The sequence below is a fragment of the Kazachstania africana genome, chromosome 3 (assembly GCF_000304475.1).
Source record: "Kazachstania africana CBS 2517 chromosome 3, complete genome".
Classification (NCBI taxonomy): domain Eukaryota; kingdom Fungi; phylum Ascomycota; class Saccharomycetes; order Saccharomycetales; family Saccharomycetaceae; genus Kazachstania; species Kazachstania africana.
In genome coordinates, this window is record NC_018942.1 from 487,493 (window position 1) to 503,260 (window position 15,768).

General features: G+C 35.0%; 10 protein-coding genes and 1 non-coding gene across 11 annotated transcripts; 6 read left to right on the forward strand and 5 right to left on the reverse strand.

Annotated features, from left to right (window-relative positions):
• Nucleotides 1-1,026: 1,026 nt before the first annotated feature.
• On the forward strand, nucleotides 1,027-3,462 carry PDC2 (Pdc2p; the record flags this gene model as incomplete). Its single annotated transcript, XM_003956328.1, has 1 exon — nucleotides 1,027-3,462. One exon carries the CDS (start codon nucleotides 1,027-1,029, stop codon nucleotides 3,460-3,462), a length of 2,436 nt encoding a protein of 811 aa, XP_003956377.1.
• A 98-nt stretch (nucleotides 3,463-3,560) lies between these two features.
• On the reverse strand, nucleotides 3,561-6,305 carry VPS41 (Vps41p; the record flags this gene model as incomplete). Its single annotated transcript, XM_003956329.1, has 1 exon — nucleotides 3,561-6,305. One exon carries the CDS (start codon nucleotides 6,303-6,305, stop codon nucleotides 3,561-3,563), a length of 2,745 nt encoding a protein of 914 aa, XP_003956378.1.
• Nucleotides 6,306-6,477: 172 nt separating this feature from the next.
• Nucleotides 6,478-6,696, forward strand: TFB5 (TFIIH complex subunit TFB5; the record flags this gene model as incomplete). Its single annotated transcript, XM_003956330.1, has 1 exon — nucleotides 6,478-6,696. The coding sequence occupies one exon, from the start codon at nucleotides 6,478-6,480 to the stop codon at nucleotides 6,694-6,696; it is 219 nt and encodes a 72-aa protein (XP_003956379.1).
• Nucleotides 6,697-6,804: 108 nt separating this feature from the next.
• Nucleotides 6,805-7,161, reverse strand: PET100 (Pet100p; the record flags this gene model as incomplete). The annotated part of the gene is made up of 1 exon (XM_003956331.1): nucleotides 6,805-7,161. The coding sequence occupies one exon, from the start codon at nucleotides 7,159-7,161 to the stop codon at nucleotides 6,805-6,807; it is 357 nt and encodes a 118-aa protein (XP_003956380.1).
• Nucleotides 7,162-7,517: 356 nt separating this feature from the next.
• Nucleotides 7,518-8,282, forward strand: SHU2 (Shu2p; the record flags this gene model as incomplete). Its single annotated transcript, XM_003956332.1, has 1 exon — nucleotides 7,518-8,282. The coding sequence occupies one exon, from the start codon at nucleotides 7,518-7,520 to the stop codon at nucleotides 8,280-8,282; it is 765 nt and encodes a 254-aa protein (XP_003956381.1).
• Nucleotides 8,283-8,383: 101 nt separating this feature from the next.
• KAFR0Ctrna14V lies at nucleotides 8,384-8,457 on the reverse strand. The gene has a single exon. It is a non-coding gene; the product is annotated as a tRNA-Val (tRNA).
• A 1,637-nt stretch (nucleotides 8,458-10,094) lies between these two features.
• KAFR0C02540 (uncharacterized protein) lies at nucleotides 10,095-10,625 on the forward strand (the record flags this gene model as incomplete). Its single annotated transcript, XM_003956333.1, has 1 exon — nucleotides 10,095-10,625. The coding sequence occupies one exon, from the start codon at nucleotides 10,095-10,097 to the stop codon at nucleotides 10,623-10,625; it is 531 nt and encodes a 176-aa protein (XP_003956382.1).
• A 1,060-nt stretch (nucleotides 10,626-11,685) lies between these two features.
• RRG1 (Rrg1p) lies at nucleotides 11,686-12,768 on the forward strand (the record flags this gene model as incomplete). The annotated part of the gene is made up of 1 exon (XM_003956334.1): nucleotides 11,686-12,768. One exon carries the CDS (start codon nucleotides 11,686-11,688, stop codon nucleotides 12,766-12,768), a length of 1,083 nt encoding a protein of 360 aa, XP_003956383.1.
• A 54-nt stretch (nucleotides 12,769-12,822) lies between these two features.
• On the reverse strand, nucleotides 12,823-13,350 carry RTR2 (putative protein-serine/threonine phosphatase; the record flags this gene model as incomplete). Its single annotated transcript, XM_003956335.1, has 1 exon — nucleotides 12,823-13,350. The coding sequence occupies one exon, from the start codon at nucleotides 13,348-13,350 to the stop codon at nucleotides 12,823-12,825; it is 528 nt and encodes a 175-aa protein (XP_003956384.1).
• A 529-nt stretch (nucleotides 13,351-13,879) lies between these two features.
• Nucleotides 13,880-14,554, reverse strand: OCA6 (protein-tyrosine-phosphatase; the record flags this gene model as incomplete). Its single annotated transcript, XM_003956336.1, has 1 exon — nucleotides 13,880-14,554. The coding sequence occupies one exon, from the start codon at nucleotides 14,552-14,554 to the stop codon at nucleotides 13,880-13,882; it is 675 nt and encodes a 224-aa protein (XP_003956385.1).
• Nucleotides 14,555-14,781: 227 nt separating this feature from the next.
• DOS2 (Dos2p) lies at nucleotides 14,782-15,729 on the forward strand (the record flags this gene model as incomplete). The annotated part of the gene is made up of 1 exon (XM_003956337.1): nucleotides 14,782-15,729. The coding sequence occupies one exon, from the start codon at nucleotides 14,782-14,784 to the stop codon at nucleotides 15,727-15,729; it is 948 nt and encodes a 315-aa protein (XP_003956386.1).
• Nucleotides 15,730-15,768: the final 39 nt, after the last annotated feature.

Below are 15,768 nucleotides of genomic sequence, written 5' to 3' on the forward strand. Positions count from 1 at the left end.
TAGATTCGACTAATATCCAGATGAAGTGTCTACTATCACTTCCATGATTTGATATGTATCACCGTCGCGATAAGGTATGACCTGCAAGCTGCATAAAGAAGGAAAGGCGGCGACTATACAGAAGGCGTTGTATCAAATGAAACTTGGAAGCAATTACCATAGCTGCCCATTATATACTGAGAACTATTTTAGGTGAGAAGGTATCTTTCGTATATAAAGCTTACGTTATATAAGAAACCTGTTCTTGCAACATCTGGAAGCCCATTGAGTACCTTATCTGTATTGAATAAGTTCCACCTAACGGCATAAACGGCATTTATATAGACGTATGTAAAAACTGCAAATTAAAAATCATTTCTCGGTGCCTTTTTTTTGGTTACGAGGTACAGTCCAACCAGATACAGCAAACAGTCTTGTTCATTCCACGATTGTTACATCTGAAATAATCAAGGAAACTTAACAACAAGCATTGCTCTTCCTCTTTCACTAACGTTCTCACTTCCGAAGTTCGATTTACTGCAGAGTGAATCACGAGAACAACAAAGCGCAGTTCAATGGTTCCCTCACTGCTTTTTAAGTAGAAATACATGTTCTACATTGCTTCAAATTATCCCTGTGGTGGTGCCCTAATGGCAGCTACGATGCAATTGTTCATTCCTTTGATTGGTTCATTATATGTTGGTTTTGCCGCCGAAGTCATCCCAAAATCGCTATCCACGGAAACAATTACAGAATGGTTCAAAATTTTTTTTTTTGATTTTTGATTTTTGGAATCATCCATCGGTATCACTGCCACAGCAGCCGATTTGGGATGTGCTTTCTTTTTTGTTTTCTACCAAAAACGAGAAACCTTCTAATTTCGATGGGCTACTATTTCATCAGTTAAAAATATAAAACAACAAAAGGAAAGGCAACTTTAGAGAAATCCACCTCTCATCTCAGACATTAGGTCATTCAGCATACTGCTTATTTCACAAACTGAATTTTGTTTTGATTCATCTCTTTAGCTTCCTTTTTTTGTTTCGGATGCTTTCGATTGAACAAAGATACAATATCTGTCTAATGGCAGAAAGGCATCCCAAATGGACTCAGTTAGACCTGGCAAAATGGGCTTATGATACATTTCAATTACCTAAGATCCCTTCACAAGGTACTATTTCAAGACTCTTGGCTAAGAAGGCGATATATATGAATTCGAAGGAAAATGAAAAAGATGCTAATAGATTAAGAAAACCAAATAATGTGTTAGTTCGTAAAATTTTACAAGAATGGATATCTCAAAGTATATGGAATGGTATTCCTATCACTTCCCCCATTATTCAGGATACTGCTCAATCCGTTTGGCATCGAATTCCCGCAAAATACAGAGAAGGTAATGGATCTTTCAGTTATAAATGGATTTCTAATTTCTTATCTAAAATGGATGTAAATATTTCTATGTTAGATGAAGAATTACCAAAGACACCAAAAATATGGACTTTTGAAGAAAGAAACATTTTGAAAGATTTTTTCTCTAAAATTAGACCAAATGATTTGTTCACCCTAGATGAAACGTTTTTGGCCTATAATTTACCGTTAGATTACTCTCAATATGAAACAAGTAACATTCAAAGGAAAATTGAAGTAGCAACTGTTATGCTATGCTCGAATTTGACAGGAACTGAGAAATTAAAGCCTTTAGTAGTTGGTAAATATAATAGTTACAAAAGTTTCAGAAACTATTTTCCTAATGATCCAATTGATCCAATATCGCAGTCACAATTGGGTGAAAAAATGGCAAAAAAATTCGATATTGATTATCATAGTAACAGAAAATCCTGGCTTACAAGTTCTTTATTCCACAATTGGTTAGCAAGATGGGATAAAAGGTTAGTAGCCGATAATAGAAAAATTTGGATTGTATTAGATGATTCCTGCTCTCATAGGATAATAAACCTACATTTACAAAATATTACTTTAGTTTATAGTTCTTCAAATTCAAGATTTTTGCCTTTTAATTGGGGGGTACTAGACGAATTTAAGACAAGGTATAGAATTCAACAGTATGAAGCTTTGATAAATCTACAAAAGCAACTTACAAGAAAGACAAACAATAATATTTCATTGATTTCATTTGAGCAAAGCCAGTTGACAATGTCCAATGCTTTCAAGTTCATTAAAAAAGCTTGGGATGGCATTCCAATAGATACAATAAAGGCAAATTGGAAAAGTTCGGGTATAATACCATCAAACATGATTAATTTAAATGAAAATATAAGTATGGCTTTCAAAAAGAATGACGTTCTCATGGCAAAATTGGATTATCTATGCAATCAATACAACTGTGGAAAAAAATGGGACTCTGATATGTTATTGGATTTAAATATAGAAAATAAAAATACAAATTTTTTGAGTTCAGAAGAATTAGTGGAAAGTGCAATTATAGAGCCCATGGAGCCTTTTAAAAATAAGGATGATATCTATATCACTGGAAATGACGAAAATAATGATGGTGGGGTCGAAAATGTTTTTGAATTACCTACATATGAGTCCAACGCTAATGCTGATGCTAATATTAATACTAACAATAATGTTGATGGGACCTCTAATACAAATACTAGCAATAATAATAACGTACCGGAATTTAGTACACAGGAAAACGTATCATCTTCATTAGCTTCAATTGATAATGAATTATATTCGAATTTACAAGGCTTGTTCAATGATCCTTATAGCATCACTAACGTTGCGAATAATACCAATATCAATAACTCTCAAAATTACCTCTATAATGTCAGTACATTGATTGATTGCCCGGACCTATTCGTAGTTTCTAACGTTGATGATTTAAATCTGGCTGTGGATATACAAACCAATGATGAAAATTATTTTAAAGATGTTTTCTCATCAAATCGTGATGCTAAACCCTCTCAAACTACTGCTGTTGGTGCCACTACATCTCCAAACACGGCGCTGGCTGTAAATGCCAATAACATACCGACGGCTCATTCAATGAGCAATAATGTAAATAGACATACTTCAGATAACATAAGTGGTGCCCATCTAAACCACAATAACACTAGTAATAATATCAACCACCCATCCAATGATACCTTTGAAGTATCAAATTTTAATCATATACTGGACAATACACCGACATCAATAGGGGGCTTCCCGCAAATGCAAAATCATATGATGGACGCAACACTATATTCGCTAGCTTCGATAGACACAAGTATGGAAATTGCTCAATCTTTTCAAAAGATTATAAGTCATTATGACAATAATGAATTGACCCTCTCTAAAGCTACAATAAATGAAATCAAGTCGTCATACAATGAAATCTTGAAAAAAATTAAAAAAACGAGAATGTATGATAACAAGAACTCTAAGTTGAATAAGAAAAATAGTGGAGTCAATCTTGAAAATCTCTTACAAGATCCCAATGTCACTGATAATATTAATATATCTTCCATGTTTTAACTGTCTGTATATAGAATATACGATAATGGATTCCTTGATGCAAAATTTGTAAAAATTTTGGAAATATTTCATGATACTATATAATAATTTCGTTAAATTTATGATGTTTCAAATGGCACAAACTTATTATCATCTCCTAGGTAAAATAGCATACCTTTATTTCGTAATTTCATTAATTCCAATGCATATTTTGTTGCCTCATCCTCTACTAATTTCAATATTTTTTTATTAACGTCCATATTTAGCTCATTTTCCTTGAATAGCTTACTCAAATTCTCCTGTATATTGTTCACTTTCAAGCTGTCATCAATCCCCTTAATTACGTTGACATATTTGTGGCCTAATTGTTCAGAAGATTCTAGTAATAAACCAACAAAATTTGATTTATCCACGGTGTAGCCAATCAAAAAATCAATGAGTTCTGGATCATTTCCCCAACTTCTCACGAAGTCAATAGCCAGCTTGGGATCATTCAATTCGTCAACTATAATAGATAGCGCCTTTTTACTCTCTCCAATTTTACCCCAAAGATAGATAAGTTCATTATATAGCCCTTTCTGTGATGAACACAAATCAATAGCCTTTTCCACATCATAAGTTGCTTTTTTTTTCAGAAAATTCAGTAAGTTTTGCTTATCATATTTAGAATATAGTTGGATCATTTCATCTTCATATGGTTTAATCAGGTCAGGGTCTGTCTTATCGATGCGATTTAATATGCAAAGTAAAATTTTATCTAATCGCAACTTTTGATTTTCCTCTCTGTGGAATAAATGTAGGAAACGATCGAATTTAATCATTTGTCTATTCTTCACAATCAACTCTATAGATTGGAAGAAACATTTTCCGATTTCAGGCATACTCATAGCTTTGAGATCAAGAAGATCACCATCATATGGGAGTACAAGTATTTCTAATATATCATCAAAGAATCGGGGAAGTAACTGGTCCTGCTTAGTCAAAATATCGAGAGCTCTTTTGTCTTTTTTAGCGATCATGTAAGGTATAGCTTTAGAATAGCGTTCTTCTTTCAGATATAAGTAAATTAACTGATTTACTAGATCCGCTTCATTGTCATCCTTTTGAGCAATTTTATCTTCTAACATTGATTCAATTTTACCAACTGTAAATAGTGACGTTGGCCATAGTGCGATTGTTTGGGAAAAAAGATCGAATAACTTATGATTCATTAAGTACTCTAGTACTAGGTCAAATATTTCACTGTTTATTTCTGAGTCTACAGGCAAATGTTTGACGATTTTCTGGATATTATCCGACTTGATAGCTTCATTAATAAGCACGTTCCATTCTTTTCCGGCTGTAGTAGCGGTTTCTGCATCATTAGACTTCATACCCTCCTCCAATATTGGACCCATATTTTCGGAAACTTTATCCCATTTATCTGCCCTAATAAGTTGTTCTATGGCCTTGATACCGATACTCAATCTGTGGCTATCATTTGTCACATACCTCCCCAATTTCCAGGCATCCAAAAATATGTCCCTCTCTAAGAACCAGTTGAAATGGTCATGTAAAGTCAGCTCTTGAATTTTGATCGAATCACTCGCACTAATTAAATAATATTCCGGTTGAGAATTCTGGCTGATATGTTTACCTAAGTGATAATCGTTGATTGATAAATTACTGAAGTTTTTAGTAACAATTTCATCACTATGTACTTCTTCTCCAGTATCTACTTCATAAACTTTTAATTGAGGCGGCAGGCCCTTTAGTACAAGTTCATCATTTTTGTCGTATACTTCATCAAATGCAAGGCAAAGTAATTGATCATCTTTGAATGATGTAATACCTGCAATAAGACACTGGATAATAAAGTGCTTTTCTAGTTTAACAGACCTCTCAGGTGTAACTCTTAGACTAGAGGCGGCGCTTGATAGTACTGAGCCTAGATGGGTGGTGTTGTCTTCGCCATTTTGCCTTTTAGACAATGTAGCCTTGAATAACCATACATTATCGCCCCATCCGACAATTATTCTGTCGATTTCAGGAAAGTGTACATGTGGCCTAAATAAATCATATCTAAAGTCTTTTTTAAGTGACATTTGGCCCTTATCAAAGGGTACTTTCAACAATGAAACCTTGGAGGGTATATCCCAAAACTGGATGCCTGATTCATTTATCCAAAACAGTATCTCATCAATCTTGAATATACCTAAGATAGGGCCCTTATTTTCAGATATTATATTATCAGTTCTATTCCCCAGCCAGTTTCGTTGAGATAGAATAACATCACCTGCCATACCACCTGAGACAAATGTTTTTGTTGCCACATAATTTGTATCTAAAACAACTGAGTTGATAGGCCTCTTGAAATCGAATGCAGTTAGCTGCAACTGCGAATCAATTACAGGGTCACCTCTTATGCCTGCTATAGATCCAATTACGACTGTACCGTCTATTGATGCAGTTGCAAACGTCTGACCATCTGTGTAAATAGATAATATGGAGGATCTGTGACATTTTATGGTTTTAATTGCTTCAAACTTCGTAGATGTCATATGCAATAGACCCGAGTGTGTACCAAATAAGAATATTATATCATGAAAAAAGCATGCCGATATGGAGTCTCGTCCAAAATAACTCTTTGGAAGGTTTGTAATACGTGAGTACCTTAACAAAGGTGCTTCATCCTCTTCGTCATCGTCGTTTTCATCTTCCCCATCGTCGTTCTCATCTTCCCCATCGTCGCTCATGGAGGATGTCCGATCACTTGAAAGACTATCACGGTCTTGGTTATCTGTATTGGCCACTTTTTTCTCCGTCATCCTCCTAGCTGGAAGTATCTCTGCATTATCTAATCCAGTATTACTCATATAGCTCATAGACTCCAAAAATGGATGTATATTGTCAATAACTAATTATATCACTTTATGATTTTCTCTGTAAATTCCACTATAAAAAGAATCCGAAATCGCATCTTGAAGAGCTTGTGATAATCGCTACTATCTAGTTATAAGAGGACAGTAATGCAAGCTCTGATCACTTCAAATAGAAATGGCAAGGGCTAGAAGAGGTGTTCTTTTACAATGTGATCCATCTATCAAAGCGTTGATTACTCAGATCGATGCAAAGCGTAGTGATGTAATACTAGAAGAATTGGATGACACCCATTTATTGGTAGACCCAACAAAGGTAGACTTTGTCAAGCACGAGCTGAACAGACTATTGTCGAAGAATATATATAATCCAATAGATGAGGAAGAAGCTCAATGAAATTCAGAAGTGTGAAAAGGGTCACATACATATGGATAGTTTGTTATATATATATATACAGGTTAATCAAAACTTATTTACGATATACATAAAAAATATGCATCATAGTTAATTACTGCTATTATCCTTAGCGGCTTTCAACTCATTTCTAATCCTTTCTTTTTCTTCCTCTAGATTCGTTATACCATATTCTTCCTGCAACTTTCTCTCGAGTTTCAATCTCTTCTCTAATCTCTCCTTCTTCATTCTTGCTAGCTCAGCCTTGATCTCATATCGTTCCTTAGGTATTTGATTCAATGAAGCTGGATCTGGCCAAAATCCTGGAACGTTTAATTTTTTATCAGTGTCTGTCCCTATGTAATACATGACAGCAATGGGAGCAAGTAGACAAAATGAAAACCTAAATATTTCGAGCTGCGTTCTTGTATATCTGAACTTAAAAGGCCAGTTTGATCTCAATGTCATTCCTAGTTCTCTTTAATGTACTGCCGAGGCTGTATATTTTGTGATCCATTGGTAAAGGAACTACGATTCAATTTCGGGAGACAAGTTATCCTTCCATCAATTAAATACACTCTACATAAAAAATTACCAAAAAACAAGAGCAGCTCCTCTAGCCACATATTATACTTCTGAAATGCTATGACTAACAGGTATAGCAAGTACCTGTTGAGGTACTGACACCTTCACAGCATATTTTCTCTCTTTTATTTGATCTTTTTTAAACTAAGAAAGCAATGTTCCGCAAGTTTTTGAAAATAGAGCTAATCTTGGCATGCTACAGATCAAGTACATACATATAGATTTATGAAGCAACGCTCATGACAACAAAGTCGATAAATTTTTCGAAGTTATTCTCTAAATTGTTGAAAGAACATAATGAAATTGACGATACTGTATCTTCATTTCTGTACTACATGTTTCCAAGAGATCTATTTATAAGAGCACTGTCTCTGATAGAATCGAATAACATGTTCATATACGCCCTGGCAGCAGAATGTTGCCAAGTCTCTGCTTTAACTACTACCTTCCACGATACTCCAGTCTCCTCGACGATTTCGAAAAGTGTTACATCTGAAATCACCGAAATTGATGTAAATATTCCACAGATGAGCTCCCCCATCAGTCAAGTAAATAAGTTGATAGAGAAGTTTATGCAAGATGATATAGATTTATCATATCGACTGATAGTAAGACCGGAAAATACTCAAAGTTCTCCACTATACGTAGATTTAGATAACTGGACCTGCTCATGCACCGAATTCTCAGAACTATTTCAAAAAGAATTGGAAACAAGTAGAAACTCTGCAAATACAGATTTAAAAGATTTGTTAATTCGTGAAATTGATGATATGAACGATTTTTCTGAGGACAAATTTGCACAGCTAGATTCGCATAGTTTGTCTAAGCAGAGATACTTTAAGTGGGAAAGAATTACTTGCTGCCATTTATTGGCTTATTCAATAGTATTGAAATCTTCTCCCAAACTTCTAAGATATTTTATAGTCGAAAAAACAAATGTTCTGCTCATTCCAATAAATAATATTGATGAATGGTTGAAATTACATATCAATATAGTTGAGTAATAAAAAAGAATGCTTTGATGTCACGGACATATTGGGCAAAAATAAATGCCTTAAGCACAATCGTAGACCCTTCAATTTGGATGTGGATGAAATAAAAAGAATGATTTCGCCCAGGATCGAACTGGGGACGTTCTGCGTGTTAAGCAGATGCCATAACCAACTAGACCACGAAACCAACTAATTGGAGTTTTTAGAACTGAAACTTCCTAACAGTCCGCAAAATTAAGCCACAATCTTCCTTCAAGATTCTCAATTTTTGAACGTAAGATTTTTCGAACTTAAAGGAAGATCAGATGGAGTCTTCTCGATAATATTATTGATATTGTTGTCCATAATATTAAAGATCAGTCAGGTAAGTGGACAAACTCAAATTAGTCAATGTGTATTACCCATAATGCACTGGTTATATATAAAATAATATACAGTGCGACAAACTTTGATCAAACTTCAGTGTTCACCTGAGCATTTATACGTTTCCCAACACATTTTGATTTACAACAATTCTCATGTTCTAGATTTATAAGTCAATACGTCGCCATAGTTATGCCACCATATTTATTGCATGATAATATATAGTTGCGTTCATCACGCCACGTTTATTGTTCAATTCGTCTAGAACATTCTAAATTCGTCATTCTAACAATCAAAACATTGAAATGTTAGTGTAATGCCGTGTCCAGGACGCTAGCCTTAATACTTTTACACAAATAATCACACTGTGGATTTGTACTATTGACTTTTCTAGATGTGGAGAGTTCTCTGCTATTACGCTCAAGAAAATTAAAACATTTGTCAGGGTTCAACCGGAGTTCAGGACGCTAGAAAGTCCGTTATATTTATCCACAGTTTAAAGATAATAGTGTAGAAACCTAACCCTGAACATGTCGACACGAATGCTACAATGGCTTCTCCATGGCGAGTTGTACGTCATATTTAACAGGCGATTTCCAAATATAGAAAAAACCGTAAGATAAGGCTTTAATAAAGTTTGTTCTATAGGGCTTTTGAGTCCATGAGAAAAGTTGCCTCAAATGGCATTTCTGATTTACGCAGTTGGCCAAGAATCTCATTAGAATTGAATGTAAATAACCATTTTGGGACATATCTCTTACTGTGATAATCGGAGTAACTCCAAAATTGCACGGCGTTATCAGGACCGCCCCGCTTTGAAAAACAATCTTTGCAATAAATGACGTCTTCGAAAACAGTTCGAAGCAAATCGAACTAAGAGGTATGAATTCTAGTGTCTCCAACAATAGAGACTCAATTGAGCTACGATTTGTAGATACTTGAGGTTCGAGCAGAAAGGACGTAGAACAGCGGAAAATGCCAATAAATCGGAGAAGGTCTTCCAAGATTGCTATTAGTGAAGTTCATATACTAATGAAGAGGAGACTAACTTGCAAGCTCTTTCTTAAACGTATAAATAGCTGGCTTTATTCCCAGTCATCACTGATATTTTCATTCCATTTTATCTATATGTTAGGTTATAGAAGAAACATACTATTGCGAATCCATAATCAACAACGGTTTATTGATTCCTGAACAGGTATTGACATTTACATTTTACAAAGTCCTTTATTTTATAATTTAAAACAAAATATTCACTAGATGCTGTTTTTTTTAGCGTTATTCTTCCTCAGCCAAGTCGTCTTTTGTGAACTTTCTCTTCCAGGCACTTCAGGTATGTTGCCATCCTCTGAAACTGACTGGTCAGAAGGAGCTTTTATGATGACTCATGAAGGTTTCGCTTACTGAGATGGTGATTTGCCTACTGATGTTGCAGACGATCTGGTAAACTCTCTTGGCGATATGTTCGGAGTTGCTTTTAACGGTGAAATTAATCAAATCTATAAATTGTCTGACTCTGGATATGTTTTCGGTGTTTTTGGAGGTATCCAAATTGATTCTAGTATTACTGCCATGTTGACAATTGCTAGTATAATGACCACCGAGTTGAATGGTGTTAACAACTATTTCTATCTTGAATCTCATACAGGTGACCCAAAAACTACTTATGGTTTTATTGTTGCTACAGAAGAATATGAAGCTTATGTTGATGAGGCTGTGAAGACATGGAGTATGGGTAAGAGTTATGAATTCTACACTAGCACTCAATCCATTGGTAATGTTAACGTGTGCCAACGACTAGCGGAAGAAGCTTATGCCCCGGTTAACTCAGCCGATTTTGGTGAATGTATCTCGATTTTCTATGATTCGTCGAAGACTATTGAGGAACAGACTGGTTTGACAGATGATCTACTGTACGTCTACAATAATGGTACGGTTTCCTTTAATGACGGCGACAAAGTCTGTATCTCTATTGGTACTGCGAGCGAATAGTCAACACGTCAATGTTTGATCTATGATGGTGATGGACACATATTTTTCTATTCTCTGAGTTCAGTAACATGTTGTTATTGACAATTTTGTTCTTTTATACTCGTGTATAACCAAGATAATTATTTATTTTATTCTCTTATTTATGTATTGAAACAGTTAATTTGAAATATTACCTTCGGGCTCTGTATATCCATTACTTTGATTTCTCTCACTTAGTTTTTCCATGGAAAGTTCTACATCATTTTAAAAATAGTCTTGTTTGTAGTACTCTGCGTGCTTGTGGAATACATAGCTTTACCACTGTTATGCGGCCAATGACAGTATATTCGTCGACTGGTTTAAATTTTCCATTACTAAAACCAATAAATGACCTTATATAAAGTGGGACCTGGCATGCGGTACATGAAACGTTCCTATTGAAAATTTAGCTAAATCATTAACAGTAGAAATCCAACTGCTATAATCAAACAGTATGTAGATCTGACTAAAGTAAAAACAATAGATATAACAGTAATTATATCTAAGGGCCAATTTGTGAAATGCACTAATAAGAAAGTTAATTTGAGAGTTAGAGTAACAAATTTTGTCATGTTCTAGAATCATTGAGTTACATAACATGGAGAATGAGAACTTAGAACATGGCCAAAGGAGCTTATTATGACAGATCAGAGTGCGCTGGAAAAAATGAATACTTATGTGAGAATGAAAGTTTGATCAAGAGCTGTCTCACTGTACATCATTCCATGTTATAGTTTATTTTATATATAACCAGTGCATTTTTTGGTATAGCCACTGATTGGCAAGAATTACTTTACTAGCTTGACTGATTACAGCAACATGAACAATAGTAACAAAGGTAATATATAAGAGACAAGCTCTGATCTTCCTTTGCATCACTTGGAGTATAAGCAAGTAGTTATTGAGGTATCTTCCAGAGTGAATGCAGAGAACTAGTTCGACATCAGGTAGTTGGTCCTTTTATCGCTTAGAAGAGGCGATCTGTATGAAAAGTCAAGATTAAGAAAAAAACATATAATATCCAAGATGCCAAGTATGCCCTATGGTATCCAACTTCAGCAGACTAAGTTCACACAGACACTATGTATTGCGTTTATATCGTTGTACTTTAAGACTGCTTAGAAGGAATTGCCATTCCATTTTGTTGCAATCGAACATCAGAAACAAGATCAAAGCTGTTTTAAAAGATAATAGAAATAATAAATCGAGCTGGAATGTACTTGCTTTGCTTAAAAAGCTAGAAGAGCTAAACGGTCACTTATTTGAACATAATTTCAAAATCATGTCAGAGCTTGTTAGAGTTTCAAGCGTTATAGAGCCCAGTGAATCATCTAAAATTCTTAATTTGCTAGAATCATCCACTAAAACAAAAGTCCAAACACCTGAAGAGACTAAACAAATGGGAATACTGAGTAAATATATTACATCTAAACAAGCTTCGGGACATTTACCTAATACCATACCTGGTGAGTATAAACGTGGATTACTCTTACCTCTAGCTCTACATGAATTTTCACAACGGAAGATCAAGAGGATCGAGCAGCAACTGGACAAAGGGATACCAAAGGTATATCTGAGCTATACCAAAGCAGGCAGTTCCAAGATTTGGTTTGTTAGAGCACCTTTTAATAAGGGAAGGAGGCAATCTAAGGGGCTGAGTGCATTTATTAAGTATGAAAGAGAAAAAAACCAGAAAAGTATTGATAGTATCGCTTATTGTGAGAATATGGCCAAATGGGCATTCTATGAGGCTGTATGGGAACATGCAATTGAAAATGGGGGCAAGATTTTGCCCTTCTCATTGTACAATATGCTGAATAACATCAAACTGGACAAGCCTCATGAAGATAATTCAGCCTTAAAAGTGTATGAGTGGTTTTTCCCACTCAAAACTGTTATAAATAGATTGGGCCAAAAAAATAACCTGACCACTAAGTGTTTTGAACGATATAAACAACGTTTGATCATGAAAGATGGTAGGATGGACTTCTTCACCAAAAAGACAGCAAAAATGTATAAGAACAGAAAAGCAAGGTTTGACGCTATGTCAAAGGCAGTGCCGTACGCATTTATTTATCATGACAAGTACAATTTACCGTCGATTCTCGATAAGCACAAGTTTTGAATACCTCGTTGATGACCCGTCAAAATTAATTAGAATATATAATCTATTAACGATTTATTTCAATTGGAAGGCTGTTATCTCCTTCAACATATCAAAAATATCATTGTCGGTTGACTTATTTCTTATAAGTTCTTCCAGTAAAGTAACATCGGAAATTTTATGGTTTTCTTGCTGTTCCCCTGTATTGTAGGTTTTAAACATATGTAAATCAACTCTTTCGTATAATGGAGTTTTATTGATTTGGGTGAGCAAAAACTGCGAACAATCAAAGTGAAAATCGTTGCAATATTGAGATATGTTGTCCACTGTACTATAGCTCATAGTACTAGCGGTATTAATATGTGATTGACACATTGGGTAAGCACATCGCCCATTTATATTTCTAGCATGAATTAGGTTCCTGTATGTATCTAGCGTAATAAATTTGCAGACATATTTCAGTGTGTTTTCGTCAAGGCAAAATGAGCTAGCAAGCAAAATAACAATATCATTATTTATGTGTTCCCATTCCTTGATCGACAGTCTTTCGTGTAATTGGTGAGGTTTCATTACATATTCATTAATGTCACATATAGAAGTCATGAGTGCGGGGTGTATTGCACAATTGGAAAAAACGTGGTAACAGCAGTCGACAGTTTCGTGTCAAGACTTTATTTACAGAAGTGTATCCGAAAGTACAATGTTTGTATTGATATGCTCTTAAGAATAAATCGAAATACATTCAAGAAATAAACCCGAATCAGTCCACTATTTTCATTATAATAAGAATCATTATACATAAGAATTGCTGTAACGCTTTAAATAAATGAATGTATTGAAATGCAGGAATATTATTTGTCAGGTTTGCTAGAACGCTGATATACATATATATAGATACAGCAGTAAGAACGACCTACATACTCGAGTATAAAGGGTGAATGGAATACAAGGTCGAGATGTCATTCACAAGCCTGTCACAACAAGCTCTTACTAGAAGAAGAAAACTCCAAAATTCAGTAAGGATACAGACACGACATACCAATAAATATGGGCACGTTAATTGCAGGGGTTCCTTATTGGAGCTACCTTACTAGCTGCAGTTTACCTCCTCGTTCCCTCATCTCCGATCGTTTTAAAAGCTATGGAACTTTAGTTTTGGCAAGGAACTGGGGATATTACTGCTCACTTTAGTCGCGGTTGGTTCCTTTGCACTTTCAGCTTCTTTCTTTGTAGAATATCTCTGTTCTCTCTTTTCGTTAGTGGTAACGAACCTTCCCGTTATCCATGGAACTTTATCGTTTATCTTCAAGCCATCAATTTCAATTTCAGCATTGAAATTTTCAATGAAATTCCTCTCATAGACGTTAATACTTGAATTGTAGATCAAAAATTCATTAAGTATCGAAACGGTGCTCCAAAAGGAAAACTTTCTGACACAGGCAATAACCAATGAGCTTATAAGCTCACCATTGCTACAATGTATGTATATTGGATAATTTCTTTTATCAACAATGAATTTAATGCATTCAATAACGACATCGTATTCAATCGGTACCTGTTTCTTTTTCCTCTTGACTTTCTTACTTTTGTCACCAGGAGCTTTTGTATTACATTCAACATGTTTCATCTGTATATTGTTATCTTTACAAAACTGTGATATAGTATCATCTAATGGTTCTGGTGTAAGTGAGAGTATATTCTTCAACCTGAGTGTCTTGAAAAAAGATAGGTTAATCTCTCTAGGATAAGACCCTCGGTATAGGTTGGGCTGCACTGTATTGAACTGTAGAGGCGTTACTAAGGACATCTTTCTCAATAGACTATCGTAACGTATGGAGAGCAGCTGATAATATGCAATTAGCTATTGGCTCGTATCTCAACTCTTCATAATATATATATATGGATCTGCAATAAAAGTGGAATTTTTTTTAAAAAAAATATTCGAGTAACCCAAGAAGTCACAGTTAAATTAGTGGCCGGATCAACTTTAAGGTAAGGCAAAGACTATCAAACATCAATTCATCAACTGTCACAATGGATTTTGTTTACGACGAAGAAGCACTAAATCAAGAAGTACCCAAGGATAAAGTTGCGAAGAAGGATGAGAAGACCAATGAAGTGTTTAATAAATTGGAAAATGAATTGAATTCCGTTTATGAGAAGGCCACAAAGGAGATCAAAAAGATTGTCCAAGAGGATGATAATGGTCTCCAGCTGAACTTACCTCTAGACCCAAATACATCTGCAAAGGCACAAAAGATACTGAGTGACTTGGATTCCGGCTTGGCAAATGTGGAAAGCGTGGCAACTTCATACTGGAATAAAGTTACTGCTCCAACGTTTTGGTCAAACGTGACAGAACAATTGAGTTCAAAACTAGAAAGTGTGGGCCTCAATAAGCCTGACTTGAACCCAATAAAAGAGAATGAATCGAAAGAAGGAAGCGTATCGCTATTAGCCGCTGGCAATAGAACTGAAGCGGAACTAAAAAACTTGTCCTGTAATAAACAGGTATTTTTACAAAGAGGTTCAAAACCTTCACTGGATGCTGATTTTTATATTGATTCCAAAACTGACGAAATCTCACAGATCTTGAGCAAAGATAAATCTTTAGAAAAACTAATGAATGAAATTGTCCCGGTGAAGATTAGCTATGTAGACTTTTGGAACATCTACTTTTATGAAAGAGATGCCATACTTAAAAAAGAAGAAAAAAGAAGGGAAATTCTAGAAAGATCAAAGCAAGAAGAGACGCATAACGAGGATGAAGAAGGTGGATGGGACGATGAAGAAGAGGATGACGATAATATACACAGCGAAACAACGAAATCGGAACCTAATACTGACGATTCCGTAGTTATAGTAACTAAGGAAGATGCTGAAGATAATGGCATCAGAAACGAGGAGGAGGAAAAGGCTGCTAAAGGCGATAATGAAGAAGATGATGACGATGATGATGATGATGACGACGATTGGGAGTGAAAAAATAGTCTAATATTTTTTTATACATGAGAGAATTTG